This window comes from Chelonoidis abingdonii, chromosome 15, assembly GCF_003597395.2.
Source record: "Chelonoidis abingdonii isolate Lonesome George chromosome 15, CheloAbing_2.0, whole genome shotgun sequence".
NCBI classification, from domain to species: domain Eukaryota; kingdom Metazoa; phylum Chordata; order Testudines; family Testudinidae; genus Chelonoidis; species Chelonoidis abingdonii.
The window spans coordinates 37,061,742-37,079,673 of NC_133783.1; the positions used below are offsets into that span (position 1 = coordinate 37,061,742).

Here is a 17,932-nt window from a genome sequence, read left to right on the forward strand (position 1 = left end):
GGCTTTGCCTGGGCCAGCAGGGGAAAGAAAACCCGGTCCCTTAGACTCTTTAAGAACTGCACCACTCTCCGCTCCTTGTAGGCACTCAGCCTCCTCTTGGGCTTGAAGACAGGGTCCCTATGCCTGGCTGGTTGAAAGGGTATAGCAAAGCTTGTTAGCTCCTGTACAACTAAGGGGGAGGTTTATAAGCTCTTCCTCCAGTCTAGGGCCACCAATCTGTGTTGTGAAGAGAAGGGACAGGGAGGCATGCAGCAGAGTAGCCTGCTGCAGTTACGCATGGTTGCGCAACCTGGAGCAGTTGATGGAATCCCAAGAAGCATAAGGGGGCCCATCAGGGTTCTAGTAGGACTGGCTAGAAATCACCCTCCAGGGGTGCAGCCAGGTCCATAGGAGGTAGCAGCTGGGGCAGGCCAGGGGCTGTGCCCCTCACACACACAGCAGAACCCAGAGCTTTTTCCTTTGTGAGGTGACACAAACCCCGCTTGCCCCAGGAGGATGGCAGCAAGTGCAGATGGTTTCCCTTGGTGGAGATCTCTCCTTAGCTGGGAGTGAGTCTGGAGGGGCAGAGTGGTTGGCTCTCCACCTCCCTTACACCTGCCTGCCCACTCATGCCCCCAGCAGCGAGAGGCAGGAAGGAGTAATGGGAAAGAAATCAGGAATTTTCCCATGGGCTGAAATAATTGGGCTTTCTCCCTCCCACCTGGTCATTCTCAGGAAACTTAGGGGTAGGCCTATAGCTGAGATGCCCATAAGGTTTCCCTGTGGGGTTGGGGGCTCCTTTACATGACATTTGGGCTTTACCCCAGATTCTCCAGGTGATAGCAGTGGCCTGGCATATAGTCTTCACATGTTGCCAGCAGCTGAGCTGTCAGACTAGGATGGGTCTGTGGATTGCCTGGGTCTCAGTGTTCATACATTAGGGTGTAGGTAAAGCACCCCAGTGTGGTGGAATCTGGTGGTTGGCCCCTTGCAGATGATATAAAGGGGCAGGACTGGGGAGTGGCGGCAGTCATCAGAACATGGGAATCCAGCTTGGAGAGGGCATGTAGGGACAGAAGTTAAGGCCATTGAGAGGCTCCCACTCTGTGTGTGGCAAAAGGTGAGACATACCATGTGGTGAGTGCCACTACAGCTATCAGTCCCAATCTTTCTTTCAGCAAGGCAGACTTAAGCAGGATTGGCTGCTCCAATCATAGTGCACCTTCTCAAAGCCAATAGAGATAATACTAAAAGGGAAATATATAGACATTATCTCTGTGTGTGACAGTGAAGCCATGATAGCAGGCAGAGCAGTCAAGCTGGAGACCTGGTGTTTGCAAGCAACAATGTGCCTTTCAATGAGGGCAAATTCTGTGGGAACTTATACAAATACAGAGGTTTAAAGTTATTGCCTAGTAGTTCTCACAGAGTTGGGCCCAGTTAGACCACATTCCTGGCATCTTTTCTCTCTTCCTGAGGTGTCTGGGACAAAAGGAGAGATGAGTCTGAGGGCCTACTGTAATGTGCACGGGGAGAAGTGTGACATAGACAAGTCTGAGTCAGGTTGTCCAAAATGACAATGAGTACAGGATCAGCCATCTCCACTCTGGCATATTTTCTTGCAAGTTTGTTGCTATTTCTAAAACACAATTCATGCGGATAGTAATAAAATTATTAATACAAAATGAGAGGCTTGGGACATGTGTGCAGGAAATGACATTAATGTGCATTTCTGGCTGTAAATAAATCTCATAGATTCATTATGTTGTGTTTTCTATTTTTTTCCCCCAACTGGTGCAAGTGTCAGGGTTACCAAACCAAATTAGAGGTCAGTGCTATGTCAGCTTGTGCTTTGGCTCCCTTCCAAGATGAAGAAGTCACACTGGACTCTTTGCTTTGGACTCCTATTAGAATTCAGACCGTTCCATCTCCCGTCAAAGAAGCTATACCAATTGAATGCCCATGATTTAAAAATATTGTTATGGATGAGTATAGGCTGAAAAGGTAAATTTGGATTGTTTCATTTGAGACTAGCACTTGATACTGAATAAGGGCTATGGTTTGTGTTCAAATATGATTATGCTAAAATCTCATGATTATTTTTGTTTGGCTATATTTGAACTGAATGGTGTCAATAGACCCCTTCCAGTCTGAAATCTGGCACAGAACCCAAATTAGGAGCAGGTTCTCATCCAGGGATTCAAATACTAACAAATAGCCCTCCCGCCAAGCTGTCACCAGTTGGAAAGATAGTCTGCACAGTGGGAGTTGGGGGGAAAAAAGATGACTTCAGAGAGAAACAGATGAAAAGTTGAATTTGATAGTAATATTAAAGTGGAACCTGTTTCTTAATTATAAAAACAAGAACAAGTAATGGTAAATGTCTTAAAGGGGCTTCAGATTCAGTATCAAGCCTATCTGGCAATGTGGGATTGATCAGATGGAAAAGAGAACCTCTTGAATCAGATATGAGTACCAAAACTGTTGGTGCTTTTTCCTTGTAAAAATTCTTTAATGTCTTTGCTGATAACAATTTAGAGGCAGCTAACATCAGTACTTGCAAGAATTTACAGCAGAGTTCCTTCTAGTGTCCATTAGCCAGGTTGGGATAATTTGTTCATGCAGTGATCAGTTTAATCAGCCTAATAGAATCCTGCTGTTCAGACTCCCAATGTTTCAGCAAGCTCTTCTAAGTAGGGAAACTTTTCCAAAAAAAATTGTGTTGTCTTTTAAAATTATGTTGATCCCAGTAGTGTGAATTGTTAGCAGTAATGCAGTGAAATACTTGAAAAAGTTTATTCAGGATTATTAAATCTTTTTAGGAAAAACAGTATAGTCCTCAATCAGTCTATAGTGCAGCTGTCAAACTGAACTGGAAAGGCTATAATAAGTGGATGCATATTGACAACCCATGGGAAGAATTAGCCATGTTCAGATTGATAGGGATAAAGAAAATGTCATGTTCACGTCAGTAAATCACCAGGTGTTATGGTTATGATGTCAGTTTATACTCAGGCAAATAGTGGTGAGCATATAGGTGCTTTAAACAATCCATAGCTAGGTAAAGTAGTCTGGATTTGGAAGGAGGACCAAAACATCTGAACTTGGAATAGAAAACAAGAGCCCCCAGTAGTTCACCTGACAATGTTGCTTTGTTTGCTTTTAATTAATCTGTCACTGCAAACATGACCTAATTGCCATAGTACAGATGTCAGCTTGCAACAGCCTTCCCCTAGAGACATCCATAACTAAGATTTGACATTTATATCTGCTCACCCAGTCATGAAGAGTAGTTAATTAGCTCCATCTACTGCTGCATGAAGTGAACTGTACCAATAGTAGTAAGTTCTTTAGTGGTCTCCTTGGATTGCTCTCTTCACTGTAATTCTAGGGCTCCTTGCTTCACCATTCAACTGGCAAAATATTTTAGTGGGAAAAAGAAAGGGGATAGTTTAATTAGTCTTCTGTTTCTTATAATCCCTTTAGGCTTGTATAATGTATCTTTTCCTCTGTGTGTGGCTTTTTTGATTGCTTGTTTTGAGTTTTTGGGTGAAGTTTGTGTTTTCTTGGCTTTTCTTTGGGTTGCTTTTCCCCTAGTTTGAGAGCGAAGATGGTGCTTCAGTAGTAATTCTTGGGAACAGTGTACAGAAGAACAAAGATAAATGAGATCCTCAAGCTACTAGTGTCGTGAATGAAACTGGCCCAACCATTCCATTTCATGAAAAATGTTGAGGTTTTAAAATTTGTTTTCCTTCTGCATCGGAGCAAAAATAAAATTCTGGAATTTTTCAAGAAAAAACAAGACCAAGAGAGTGACTCACCCTAGAATAGCCATTAGCCTGGAAGTTGTGGCCCTCACCTAGGATATGCCAACCACCAGGCTACAGATTATTTGGGGAGTGACTCTCTCAATCTCTCCTCTTGCAGCTGTTCCACTTTGTATAGATCATTAAATAGTCATTGGGCCACAGAAAGACAGCAAGATTGACTCACTCCATAGGCTGGTGGCACTCAGCTGGGCTGTGAGAAATCAAGGATCAGGACATACTCTGAATCAGCTATTGGATATTCTGGAGTGTCAGTGTCTCTCTGACCAAAAATTTCTATCCTAGACTTGAGAAGGCTTTGACTAATTGGTATTTTCAAGTAAAAAATCATTTCATCAAAACATTTCCACGCACCAGCTCTAGTTCTGAATATAAATGGGCTATAACTAGACACCCAAATGCTGCATTTGGGTACTCACACCAACTCCTAAGTTAATAGATGCCTGGGTTATACACTTATAATATGTGCCAATTTGAACATCCAAATGTGGATTTTGGCAACTGATTCAATTGCAGTAATCACACTTGAAAATAAGTCTCCTTATATATCTCCTCATATTGATTGTAAATATACACTCTGATTTATTAGAGAGATAATGAATGCCTGTTCTAAGACTCCTTCCTCCTTAGTACTACCTTTCTGAATTCTTCTGAATATTCCAGGTATATCTAACAGAACACCTCTGCTATACCAGTGAATGTCAGTTGAATGGCAGCAACAGAGCAGGTAATATGGAAAACTAGCAGAAAAAGAACTAATATCCCAAATGCCTGACATACACAGAGAAATTCATTGTTATGATGAAATGTAAAGATGACCTGGCAGTTAGAGTATTTTTACTAGTATCCAGGAATGGTACCTTGTTAATGTCAGAGTTGTGTATCTAATGTATGTGATTAAGCAACTGTAGGGAGCTTGATACACCAGAGAAAAGGATTTGTGGCTCAATATCTTTCAAATTGTATGTATGTGTGTGGAGTCATCTTTATTGCACTAAATGCTACCCTCATGAAATTCATGGTCAGCTCCCATAGAAATCAGTCGGAGTTGTGAGTAACTACATATGCAGATTTTGCCATATGAATGTATATAGCAGGTAGCAGTGCTACCATTATGTATAATTTTGCACATTTGGTGTCCCTCGTTATTTATTCATCTGAAGTACAGTAGCTCCCCAAATATGCTAGGTGCTTTCCAAATACATAGTAAGAAACAGTCTGTCCTGAAGAGATTACAATCAAGATAAACAAGACCACAATAAGCAGACAGACATCCGAGCAAAATATCTCAGGTGATGTTAGCGATATATCAAGATAGAGCCTTTCTCAGTTACATGCCAACACCTGTGAAAATCAGACCTTTTTTTTTTCTCTGCCTTAGACATCTGAGCTTGTATTGCGGCCTCTGGTCTTAGTACCAGCCAAGGCTTACTCACCTCTGCTCTAGCTCTCATATCTTATCTTCAAAACCTCTTCCATAAATTTCATATATTTAGAGTATCTATTGCAGCCAGTTACCCAGGAGCCTGGAGATGGTCACTTGCCACTCTGGGATAAATGCTGTGTCTGAGAGGGATCATACAAGTTTTGCTGCTAATTCTTCATGCAATGCACTGAAATCCATTCTCCTGTCCCAGAAGATTACAGCTGCTTCTACTTAAGATGCACTCATGCCAAATCAAGTTTTGTTTTTATGAATTTGTCATTAATACAGAATTATGTAAATTATAATTATACATAGGATGGCTTTTCAGTTTATTCTTTCATGAATGCATGGAAAATTTCCATGTCTAACTCCTGTTACTATTAGCACATCAGTGGGAAAGCAGATTGCATTACAGGATTTTGCACTTCAAATAAAGTCACTTTGACCTGAAGACAGTTTTCAAAAAGTACATTTACTGCGAATTGTCTTTAAATTAATTTAAAGTTATATTACCCAAAGGGATAACCTTGTGCTTCTAGCAAAAATAATCTCCTCCTCCAATTTACTATGTTAATGTAACCAATTTGCCAAATACAAATGGCTATTCAAAAAGATATAAGATGAATTTAAGCTATAGATTTGGAAATCCAAATACAGAGCTTTATTTTATACTTTCTGCTGAAATAACAGAAGGGAAACAAACCTGGAAGTGGATCCCAAAAAAAAGCCCAGTCCCACAGCTTATGCTCAAGCGCAGCTCTCTTGGAATCCATTGCATGAATAAAGACTGGAGGGTCAGGTCCATAAATTCAGTATGTTAAATGAAAAATTGTTCACTTTGACATTGTTATAATATACAATTATTGAGACTATTCTACTGATAGACATCCCAGAATATGAATTAGAGGTCGTATTTTTCTTGTTCTTCATACAAGTGCTCTTACCTTGGTTTATCATTTCCACATTCTTTTATATGAATGGCAGGAGAGGTCATGCTGAACTCAGAAACCCTCAGACCAGAGATAGTCTCTCCCTATTCCTTCAAAATGGTTATAGGAGGAGAATCTGGAGTTACCCTTCTGCAGTACCTGTTGACACAAAAGCCTGTGAGGCCTTAGAAATCAGGCACCAAGGCCAAGATCCTTAAAGGTACTTAGGGGCCCAACTGATTGTCTTTTTTCATTGGCTTGTTTTTAAAAACACTCAACTGTTATATATGGGACTATATCAAATATGTTCTAAATAATGGCTTACACCTGCTTCTATTGAACTGATGGTATCAGTCCCATTGACTTAATAGGGGTGCGGAAAACCAGTGCAATATTAAGAACATGGAATTTTCTTCCATAACATGTATTGATGTCTTCCCTCACAAGCAGAAGACTGATGGGTGGATATGAACCCATTGGTGTAAATATTCTGCACCAGTACATATGTGTGCATTATAATATAAAATACTTGTCAGATCACTGCACTTTCCATGATATACAGTATACACACACGTGAGCTGCTCAGTGAATTCTAGGTAGCTGACAAGACACAGTATTTCTGAACTTTTGTGTAGCAATATAAAAATGGGTCATATACCCAATAATTTCCATAATATTACCACTGCTGTGAATTACTATTTAAAATGATTTATAAGATTTATCATCAACTATTCTGTTAGCCAGGTCACAATTTTAGCTGTGTAAGACTATCAGTTTGCAATTGGAAAATTACTGTATGTGAAAACTAAGATTGGTTAGAATTTTTGAGTTATGCTAAATAAAGGTGAAATAGTCCATGGAGATTGATAGATTGAAAGGGAAGTTGTCCCTTTAAATGAAGCACATCAGGTTTAGCTCTGGCGTAATGGTTATCTGGGAGGGTGTAAATGGCCATGTTTGATTAGAGACTGGCCCACACCTAAACACCACATCTAAACATCTCTTCAGTTGGGAAGAGTACAGATCTGGATCCAAGCTCTTTGGCGTTGGGAGTTCTATGTGTCTTTATGGGTCAGTGTTGCTAATTATTTGTGATCTTGCAAAGTCTTACATATGGTTTTGGCTTGTGTTAATAGTTCAATCCCTCAAACCACTTATTTGCTGTTAAGCAAAAAAAATTTAATCTCCAGTGATAAGTGTTGTTACATAATATTCTTGGAGATGTATGCATTATTGACAAAGCCAGAGGGAATATAATGATGGAAACATAACAGAAAAATAACTTTACTGATCTCATTTTCAAATATATTCAATGCAGTGCAGAAAATGGTGTTATATAACTCTCTCATGTTACAAAATGTAACATTTAAAAACAGAACTCGGCTTTTGATAAATAGTACACAGAGGGATAGGCATGCTAAATTAGGTCAGTTTTGGACTATAGTAACTTACAGTAACAGATCTTATACTACAGTAATTTAACAGATGAACAGTAATTTAACCTGAAACTCAATAGAAGTACTACTTGATAAAATGGCAAGTTTTTACTATAATCTGAGCCCTACCAAATGCACCGTCCATTTTGGTCAATTTCACAGTCATAGTATTTTTAAAAATAGTCAGTTTCAGGGTTTCAAATGTTTACATCTGAAATTTCACAGTGTTGACCCAAAAGGTGGTCATGAAGGAGTCACAAGGCTATTGTAGGGCGGTTGTGGGATTGCCACCCTTACTGCTTACCCAACCAGAGCTGGGTAGCCAGAGAGCTGCAGTTGCTGGCCAGGTGCCCAGCTCTAAAGCCAATGCGGCCACCAACAGCAGCGCAGAAGTGAGGGTTGCAGGATATGGAGAGTTGGTTACTATATGTTTTGGTTTTCTTAGCAGCTTCTCTGCCCAGGTCTGGGGCTGACAGCAGGGGCCCCAGCCTCTCCGCCTGGGTCAGGGGCTGAGAGCCATTCTCCCTTCTGCGCTGCCTTCAGAGCTAGGCTCACAGCCAGCAGCTATGGCGCTTCCTGCAGCTGGGGGACATTGCCAGAGATGGATGTGACTTGCCTCCAGGGGCAACCCCTGACAGGGGAAGAAGTCCAGTCCGTCCCTCCCCAGCCCCAGGACTAGCAGCTGGAGCCCAGCACATGGTAGGAGCCCCCAACTTGGGGTGCCCTCAGCTCTGTTCCTCTCCTACAATAGCCAGATTTCATGGAGGAGATCAGAGTTCATGGTCTGTGATGCATTTTTCACAGCCATGAATTTGGTAGGGCCCTAGCCATACTGCATTGTAAAATAAAAATGTTACTCTGACAAAACCAATGCAACTTTCCCAACTGTATTCATTATGTCTTACCTTAATTTACATGACAATTTTATAGCTTAAAATACTTAGAAATACAAATAATACACCCAGTAAAATACATTTATTATGATAAATGATAATGGGAAAGAGAGTCTGGCATAGTTGTCTATGTGGTATAGGTTTTTAACATAGAAACAGTCAGAGATACAGAAGAGTCTTTTCATCACTGTCATTGGTGAACTACACCCACTGTGTTTACTTTTCTCGTCTTTTCTGTTACTGCTAGTATTGATGTTTTTCTCTGAATCAACCTTGTTAATCTTGTCAGAGACATTACAACTGTTTGCAATTGTTGCCAGTACTCCATTAATCTCTTCTTCAACCTCTTCTTCCTCATCCTGACAGGAAATAAAACAGCAGGATAGAGGCACTTAAGCATACGTTTCATCACATATATTTACATTTACACTGAACTGAATGATTAGGTTTCCCTGTGACTCTCTTTTTGTAGTGCACACCTGATTTTAGAGGGTATACACATATATGGAAGCAGCTACTGTCAGTTTTCAAAGTCTCCAAATACAGGGACAACACAATGACTTACATGGCAGCTTTTGGCAAAAGTTCAAATCTGAGTGTAAAGGAAAACTAGATTTGTACAAAAATGTTCCATCAAACATTAAAGTGAGCATGAAATCTGTTGAATGTATCAAAGGGGATAAACAATCTTTTTGTTGGAAAGATCAAGTTAACTGTCAGCAGCTAGGAATTGTTTAGGAGTATATCATTATTTTAGCAGAAGATCAGTGGAGCTGCAGCTACCCTTAGATCTAGCTAGCTAGTTCAAGCACCTCAGAATTTGAGAGAATCTTACTCTTTGCACAGTAGGCTGACTATTCTTCAGCCTCTTAGGCTCATGATGCAGGTTGATCTATTTTAAAAAATAATAAAGCACTGACAAGGATAAGGAAGAGGAATGAACCTCACAAGTAAATGAATATTTCAGTATTTCATAATCCCTTATTTCAGTTTCTGATTCAGCAAAGCACTTGAAACACATGCTTAAAGTTCAGTGGGTTAAAGTTAAGCACGTGCTTAAGAGCTTTGCTGAAACAGGGCAGCACTTTGTTGAGCCCTACACAAATATTTCAAGGGGTTTTCCTTTGCTTTGATTGGAGAGAGCATTGAGCTAGACAGTTTGTGGCTGAAGCCCTGATCCTTTGAAATCTATGGGAGTTCTGCTGTTGACTTCAGTAAGGTCAGGATTCTACCTCAGATTTAGAAGTAAAATGCAGTGAGTCAGTGAAGCAGAATAGAAGGAACTGGAAAAATTATCATCACTATCATTTTTGTTTTTCAGTTTGCCAGAAAAATCTAGTATCTTTCATCTGACAGAGATAAACCATGCACAACACAGTGGGTTTTCCCAGAAAATGCACCTGATGGCAAATATTCCTTTCATTTGCAGTATAGCTTCTTGCAGCAATGTCAGTAATTTGAAATAAAAAACTGAGATTAAAAATATGTTTATAAACCACAGATAAGATTAAGCCATAAAATTCCAGTCTGGATTTTAAACACTGCCTGAGGAAATGCTAGATATGGAGTTTTACTTTGAACCTATCTCTACTACACATTTCAATTTCTTAGCTATTCTACTTTAAAAACGGTACTCAGCACAACATCGTTCTCATGATGCCAGAGAAAATCCTTCACAGCAGTGTCTCCGACACTTTAAACAAAGCACCAAGGCTGAGTCATAATGATTGTAACTGGCACTTCAAAAGTTGTTAAAATCAAGAAACCTCTCAGAAGAAACCTTACTGTTCCCAGGTTCTCATTTATTAGAAAGAGAAAAGGAGCAGAACAACATCTGGGTTTTTTAAATGGTGGGAGTTAATGCATTGTTCAGTTTAAAGTTTTATTTCTCACCCACGTAAAGTCAAATAAAACTTGTACAGAATTACAGTTTTATTGCACAGCGGGAAAGGACACTGCCCATGTGCCATTTTTCTTTTCACGCAGCTGCACGTGAACGATTCACAGGTGGCTTTTGCTATAATAGGCTATTCTTAATTTATTTCTTTTCCCTAGGAAGCCCTTAAAACTTGAGTGGAAAATGCTGCCTATGGCATGGTGCATGTCTCACTCCTGTTGCTGGTTCCAAAACACTCTCTTTTCACAGAACATAAAAAGATGCATTTACAGCACCAGCTTGATTATCATATTGCACCTGTGAAAAGAAGAGACTCTACAACAGAACTACAAATAGGTATCTGCCTTACAAATCAGGGATGTTGGGGGACTGCTGAAAAAGAGGGGCTTTGGGGTACTGTGTGAGAAGAATAATTATGCTGTTTTACATTATGGAAACCTTGCATTTCGAGAGAGTTCAACTGCAGCTGTATTTTTTAAATGTGATACCATTTATTCTTCTCTCACTCCCAGCTCTTAATGAGAGAATAGCAGATGGCACTATGAAGGGATTTGTTTGAATACAAAAATCAGCAGCATCCATGAAAAGGTACTGTATGAGAGCTGAAAAGTACTGTATATGTTATCTGCTGTTGCTGTTTATATTAACTGAAGTGTTTGACATCCAACAGCTGACAGGAGGAAAGATGTCACTTCTGCTGAATATTATAGATTTTCAAGATTAAGTGTTTCATCCAAGAGTGTCATGGCATCTGGTGTACCTAGAGATTCCTTTGCCAAGCCAATTTTAAAATGTTTGTAAAGGCAACGTGATGCTGTGCATTGTAGCTGCAGCAGGTGTGACCAGTAGATATAAGACTGTTTCCACTATTACCCAATTTTCAATTTGTGGCATTTTCCTCTTTCAGGATGAGTTTCCAGGCTTGTTTCTATCCAAAGGTCAATAAAAAAAAATAAGGCTAGATGAGGAACCCTTTCTTTTACACAGGGTGTAATAAAGCCTCTGTCCCAAATCTGGACCTTAGCGTCCAAAATCTGAGGGCTAACATGAAACCTCCAAGCTTACTACCAGCTTGGATCTAATCTCGCTGCCACCATCCAAAGTTTTTCCAGGGTTTTGGCCCCCTCTCGGGGTTCCCCAAACCTTTCCTTGGGGGGACCCCCTCTCTGGTCTCCCCAAACTTCCCCTGGAGAGACCCCCAAGACCCAGAAGTCTGAGTCTTACCGGCAAGGGAAATACCTCCCTTCCCTTCCTCCTCCCTCTCAGAGGTTCCTCTCTGGGCAACCTGAGAGAGTTGATGTAATCTCTTTACATCACAATACCAAGAAAACCTGTCTCCTTTTCTACAAAGAGACCAACCTCAATACAAGGGAACCGAGCTAATTCTTTCTCTCTTCCCCCGTAGCTTTTTCCCGCCCTGGGACCATAGGAGAGGTAAACACAGAGCGGAGGCTTTTCCTCCCCCCTGCCTGTCCTTAAGAGAGACAGTACCCCTGGCACAGAAATTTCTATCCCCTTGCCTAACTAGGAAAAGAAACTCCAACCAGTTTTAAAAAGAAAACTTTATATAAAAAAGAAAGAAATTACAGATAAACTAAACACTGCATTAAGAGATCAATACAGGGATATTGCTTATAAGAAAATAGGAATAAACAGTCTGATTCAAAAAAATAGCCAATTTAAACCAGTCCAGCACACTCACACATGTAAATACAAAACAAAGCATACAACAGCCTATTGCTTTGCTACCTTTGTACTCACAAATGGGTAGTAGAAGTGTAGAAAGAAGATTGGAGATAGAAGAAAAGCTTGTTTACTCACAGCCGAGGAAAACAAAAAGACAGAGAACAAAGCCAAAAACCTCCAGAGGTTCCCACCCCTGCTTTTAAAAAATCCCGTTTCCTGATAGGTCCTCTGGTCAGGTGTTTGGTTCCCTTTGCAGGTAACAGAAACATTAACCCTTAACTATCTATTTATGACACAGGGGAAAGAGTCAAAAGGGTTTCTTTAGTCATAAAGGTAGGTTCTGTCCTTCATACACAAGAAAGCAAGGTGTAAGGCCTTTGAAAGGTAACCTGTTGGTTTATTCAGACTGTTATGCAGTGGGCTAACTGTATTGAAATGAATGGGACATCATGCTTGAATTTCCATACAGCAGGTGATTCATCAGTTTTTATCATTGACTTTGATGTTATCTGTGCTGGTCATGGCTCACATAGAGCTTGCTACTGCAGGTGTCTGTATACGGCTAGCTATTTCACAGTTCATATTCTAAGCCGTAAATCTCCAGCACATCCAAACGACTAAAATGTGCCAATTTAACCAATGCTGGATCTTATTTAAATACTAAAACAGAGTACAACACAGATCATTCTTATTCATTGTTTAAGGCTACAATTACAAAATGAGTTCAATTGTCGTCTTTTGATTCTGCAATTTTGTATGCACAATTTCTATACTCAAAATCAGATTTGTGCACAAAGCCCTGTTTCCCTGAAAACAATGGGAACAAACAGCAGCAGGCAGTTTCCTTGCTCACAATTTCTAAGTCTGGTCCTCTGGTCATTTCTGTGACCAAGGAGCTCTATCTCTGCTCCATGCTCACTACTGCTTCTCTCACTTTCAGATGGCTCTCTCTTGGCTTTATGCCTCTCTCTCACCCACACCCAGCTTGCCAAACAAATCCTTAGCCTCTGCATTTGCAACCATTCCCAGAGAATACCCTCAGACTACATGGCTTAGCCTTGCGCAGGCCTTGTCTACACTACAAAATTAAGTTGACCTAAGTTAGGTCGACATAATGCCACCATAATAGTTACTGTGATTTTTCATGTCCACGTTAGCTTTTTCTCTTGGTGGTGCATGTCTTCACCAGGAGCACTTCCACTGATGTAACCAACAGTGTGGGGCATTGAGTTGTGAATGTAGTGATTGTAACTGCTGCTAAGAATGGGGTTATATCGGAAACAGACACCATGTGCCCCTGGCAGGTTCAAGGGAGGGAGTAGCTTAATACCTGGGCAAGCAAGGTGGAAGACAAAAAGTTACAAAAAATAATTTCCTAAGCTGTTAGAGGAAATGCTAGTAAATGGTTCTGACCCAAATATGCTGCCCTCAGTTACATATAAACAGCACTGAGAGTTATGGTCATGGCAAGAGTCAGATTGCGAGTAGCCTTTGTACAGATAGCTCAGATGATTGCCCAACTCTTGTGTAGTTATGTAAGGGCCTCCTGAAGTAGCAGTCCCTGCATTTAAAATGGGGTAAGGCAGAGTCAGAGCTATGGCCCTGCCCCACTCACTCCACGCCACTCTGCAGAGCAAGGAGTATTCATCTGGGGAAGTAGTTTTCTCCTTCTTAATGGATATGGCAGATTGCTTACCCCCTTGTGTGCATGGAACAGCCCCAAACTCTGCCTTTTCTCCTCCTGGGGTAGACAATTCCATGCCTTCTCCTACATATAGCTGCAACATCAATGCCACAATAATAGTGCCAAAGACTTCAGTGATTCATGAACTATTCTTTGTTACTTTGTGTGGATATAATTGAGAGACATAAAGTATCCTCTAGGAAAGAGGGCCTGAGCTGCAAAATTCAGAGCTGGAGTTCCAGGGTGCTTAATTCCTTAGTTTTTGTCAGACTCATAGTGCCTTTTAGTGTCCTTATTGTAAGAAATATTTCCATTAAATGTCTTTATAATTCCCATTAATGCTAATGCAGGTAATGTACTCTCCTGACAAGGAGTTCCCTAGGTATTCTTTCTACTCAAATATTTAAAAATTTAAATACCTTTGTGAATACCCTCAGATTGGAACGATGAAGAGTGCAGAAATGAGCCACAGCATACTCCAACAAAGCCCCAAAGATGAAACTAAAACAAATACCAAGGTATACATCAATTGCCTTTATGAAGCAATTAGCATTAGGAAGTGAAGTCCTGGCTCCCATCATGAGAGTTGTCATGGTAAGGACTGTTGTGACACCTGCGGAACACAAGGAATGAGGTAAAAAGTGGTGTTAGTTATGGCATTCTATGCAGCATTTGGAATAGCTGCAAACTAGTGTTTTCTGAGCTTTATGGTTAATGTGAGCTGTTCAGTGTGTGCAACCACATTTCCTCATTTACGGCTGGATGTTCTGGAATTAAGACTTTTAAATATATTTAAGATTTTGAATCCACTTGTTTAAAAAAAAATAGAAACAAGGTTAATAATCCAGAGAGTCTGTAAACTAAAATGAGCAGAACTTAAATGACTCATGCTGTACACTTGTGATTATTATGGTACTATGCAAATGGTCTGGATATTCCCTGACTACAAAGATGGTTCACAATGATTTTTTATAACCACAATGTAATTATCTTGCATCTCTGCTGCGTAGCATTCACATGAAAGTAGGTACAGTGAGCATTTCTATGCATTTACACACACAGTGCCAACACCAATCTGTTCAACTGTGTTCACTCTGTATGGACACCTTTCCTTCTTACAAATCCAGAAGCATGAAGCTATATATCTTGTAACGTTTCTCCTCTGCTCCGAACATTTCAGTCTTGTGGCAACTGTTTCTTCTTCTTCTTCCCAGCTCCACACCTCTCTCTCTCATTTAAAATGAGTTATTTTAATCTCTTACAGTACTTTTTCTTCCTTTATCCTTGTGTTAAATTAGTATGTATTGTTCATCCTCACAAATACCTCATAATTCTTTCTTGTGTGCAACACGTTGTACTTGAATGCTTTGAAGTGAGTTAAGGAATAACTGAATGTTCTTTGTGCTTTTCTGCCATCTAGACTCCCTATGGCTTCCTAGGATATTTTCGTTGTTAGATAATACACAGAAATAAAAATCCAAGGGGAATCTACATGATGCATGGCAAACCGAAGAAGTAATTGCCTAAAATACAGAAGTCTTTGCAACTTCTGGAAATGAATGCTATGTACCATGCAACAAAGAACACTTTTTATTGTTTCAACCTCTGTTTTGTTTTTTCAGTTATTCACCTATGCAGATTCTGGCTGGAACTGATGATTGGCTTATCCAGAATGATACCCAGGAGAGTACAACTAGCAAGATGGATGGTACATATGTCTCTAGTATGAAATACAAGATGTTCCTCTTGAGCTCAAAATGGAATACTAACTTTGGATAGCGTCCTGTGAAAAGAGGAACAAACAACCTTTCGAAACAAACAATTACGTGGTATAAGGTAATGTTAGATGGTGCCACTTACCACAATTTCTTGTAAAGGTCAATTTTTAAACATTAAAAATGTAAGTTTGTCTTGAACACTTCCCAACAAATCTGTTAACTTTCCATTTCTGATACTTTGGAAGTAAAAGCTCTAATTAGGTCCAAATTGGTAAACAAATATTGTAATTCTTGTCAATTTTGTTTTGCTAAAATTCCAGTATAGAGAGGAGAGCCTTTCTTAAAGTAAACCTATACTCAATATATGTGAGATTCACCCATTCTATACACTAAACCTGAACAAATAGGTTTTGTGCCAGGTATTAAATTGGGGTAAGTGGAGTAGGAGAAGGGAACAAAACTCTTAATCTATGAGGAAACCAATTAACTAAATCCAGGGGTGAAAGTAACTTAAAGGATTTAACAGTCCTGAGCGGGGGCATGGCCTCAACCAGAAGAGGCGTGGCCTCAACTGGAAGAGGTGGGGCCTTTCAGGATTTAAAGGCCCTGGGGCTCTGGCTGTGGCTGGGAGCCCCAGGGCCTTTAAATCACCCCGGAGCTGCCAGCTGCAGAGGCAGCTGGGAGCCCTGGGGCTCAGAGGCAAACTAAAGGGCCCCGGGCTCCAGCTGCCATGGAGCTCCGGGCCCTTTAAATCACGGGGGGAGCCCTGCCGCCACTACCCCAAGGCAGCAGGGCTCCAATGGTGATTTAAAGGGCCTGGGCTCTAGCTGCTGCGGGGTAGTGGTGGTAGGGCTCTGGCGGTGATTTAAGGGGCCCGGGGCTCCCCACAACGGCCTTTAAATCACCACCAGAAAAGCTGGTCCAGTCCAGCATGGCTGGTACGCCGTTTTGGCTTACTTTCACCTCTGACTAAATCAATCTACTTTATCTCAAGGGAACCTTAAGAATTTGACTTTTGGAAACATATTTAAATGTAGCGTGGCAAGGCACCTTCTCGGTCTCACCAGCCTTAGCTGTTTTTGGCCTTGCTGAGGTGGGCTTGGGTAAAAACAGTCCTCCTTGGCTGCACAGGGGCAGTCCATTCCTTCTCTCAGTCTTTTGGGCTTGTTTTTCTCCCTTATGGAAAGGAATGCAGCTTCCCCTCCTGGTAAGTCTTGCTGCTCCTAGCCTACTGGCATCATGAATTTTTCTTTCTCTCTCTCCCAAACAGGGGAGGGATTTAAAAGGTTTCCGGCAGCCCTTAGTTGGAATCAGCTGATCCTAATTGACCTCGGGTAACTCCCTCTGAGCTGATCCTAATTGATCTCTGGTAACCCCTTCTCAGCTGAATCTGATTGACCTGTAGTCACCCCTCCTCAGCTGATAGGGAGGAGAGCCTTTTAATCTTCTGGGACTGCAAGAATTTTTAATGAATCTGTAAACTCAGGGGCTGTACTGTACGACTGGAGAATTGTTAACATAGTTCCTATTTTTAAGAAAGGGAAAAAAAGTGATCCAAGTAACTATGGGCCTGTCAGTTTGACATCTGTAGTATGCAAGGTCTTGGAAAAAATTTTGAAGGAGAAAGTAGTTAAGGATATTGAGGTCAATGGTAATTGGGACAAAATACAACATGGTTTTACAAAAGGTAGCTCATGCCAAACCAATCTGATCTCCTTTTTCTTTGAGAAGGTAACAGATTTTTTTAGACAAAGGAAACGCAGTGGATCTAATTTACCTCGATTTCAGTAAGGCATTGATACGGTTCCACAAGGGGAATTATTAGTTAAATTGGAAAAGATGGGAATCAATATAAAAATTGAAAGGTGGATAAGGAACTGGTTAAACGAGAACTACAAGAGGGTCATACTGAAAGCTCGAAGGAGTTACTAGTTGGAGTTCTCAGGGATCAGTTTTGGAGACGCCAATCTTATGTAAGTCTTTATTACGTACTGTGTGGGGCGGACTGCCACCGCTCCTGGAAAATCGGCTGTGGCAGACTGGGGGCGGCGCAGACAGGGAGCCCAATAGAAAAGGGCTTATGGGACCAATCAGGGCACCAGACTGTTAGACAGACAATCAGGGCCCACTCCAGAGTGTAATATAAAGGCTGCCAGCGAGCATGAGCATCTGTCTGTCCCAGCGGCCTTTGAAAGGGGGAAGGTCAGTCTCATAAGGGAGATGTAGCACCATGGACACGCATCTGCTGGGGCAGGCTCAGGGAGCAGAAGGCCTGCCCTAGACCGCTCAGGCTGCAGGCACCTGAGGGGAAGGGCCTAGCGGGTGCAAGGGGCCGTAGGGGAAGCGGCCCAGGGAAACAGACTGGAGAGGGGAAGGAAAGAGGACAGAAGAGGCTGAACCGAGAGGTCCATGGCTGGACCGCAGAGTAGAGGCGGGCTGGGTCCCCCCCTGCTCCTT

At 41.2% G+C, this 17,932-nt stretch overlaps 1 protein-coding gene across 1 annotated transcript in view; it reads right to left on the reverse strand.

Annotated features, from left to right (window-relative positions):
• Positions 1-8,537: 8,537 nt before the first annotated feature.
• The window catches only part of LOC116826651 (gamma-aminobutyric acid receptor subunit pi-like), a 58,663-nt gene continuing 49,268 nt past the window's right edge, over positions 8,538-17,932 (reverse strand). The window contains exons 7-9 of the mRNA XM_032783526.1: positions 15,388-15,540; positions 14,177-14,370; positions 8,538-8,849 (exon numbers count right to left, since the gene is read on the reverse strand). Of these exons, the coding sequence (XP_032639417.1) occupies positions 8,538-8,849; positions 14,177-14,370; positions 15,388-15,540 (659 nt within the window). The remainder of the gene's footprint in view (positions 8,850-14,176; positions 14,371-15,387; positions 15,541-17,932) is intronic.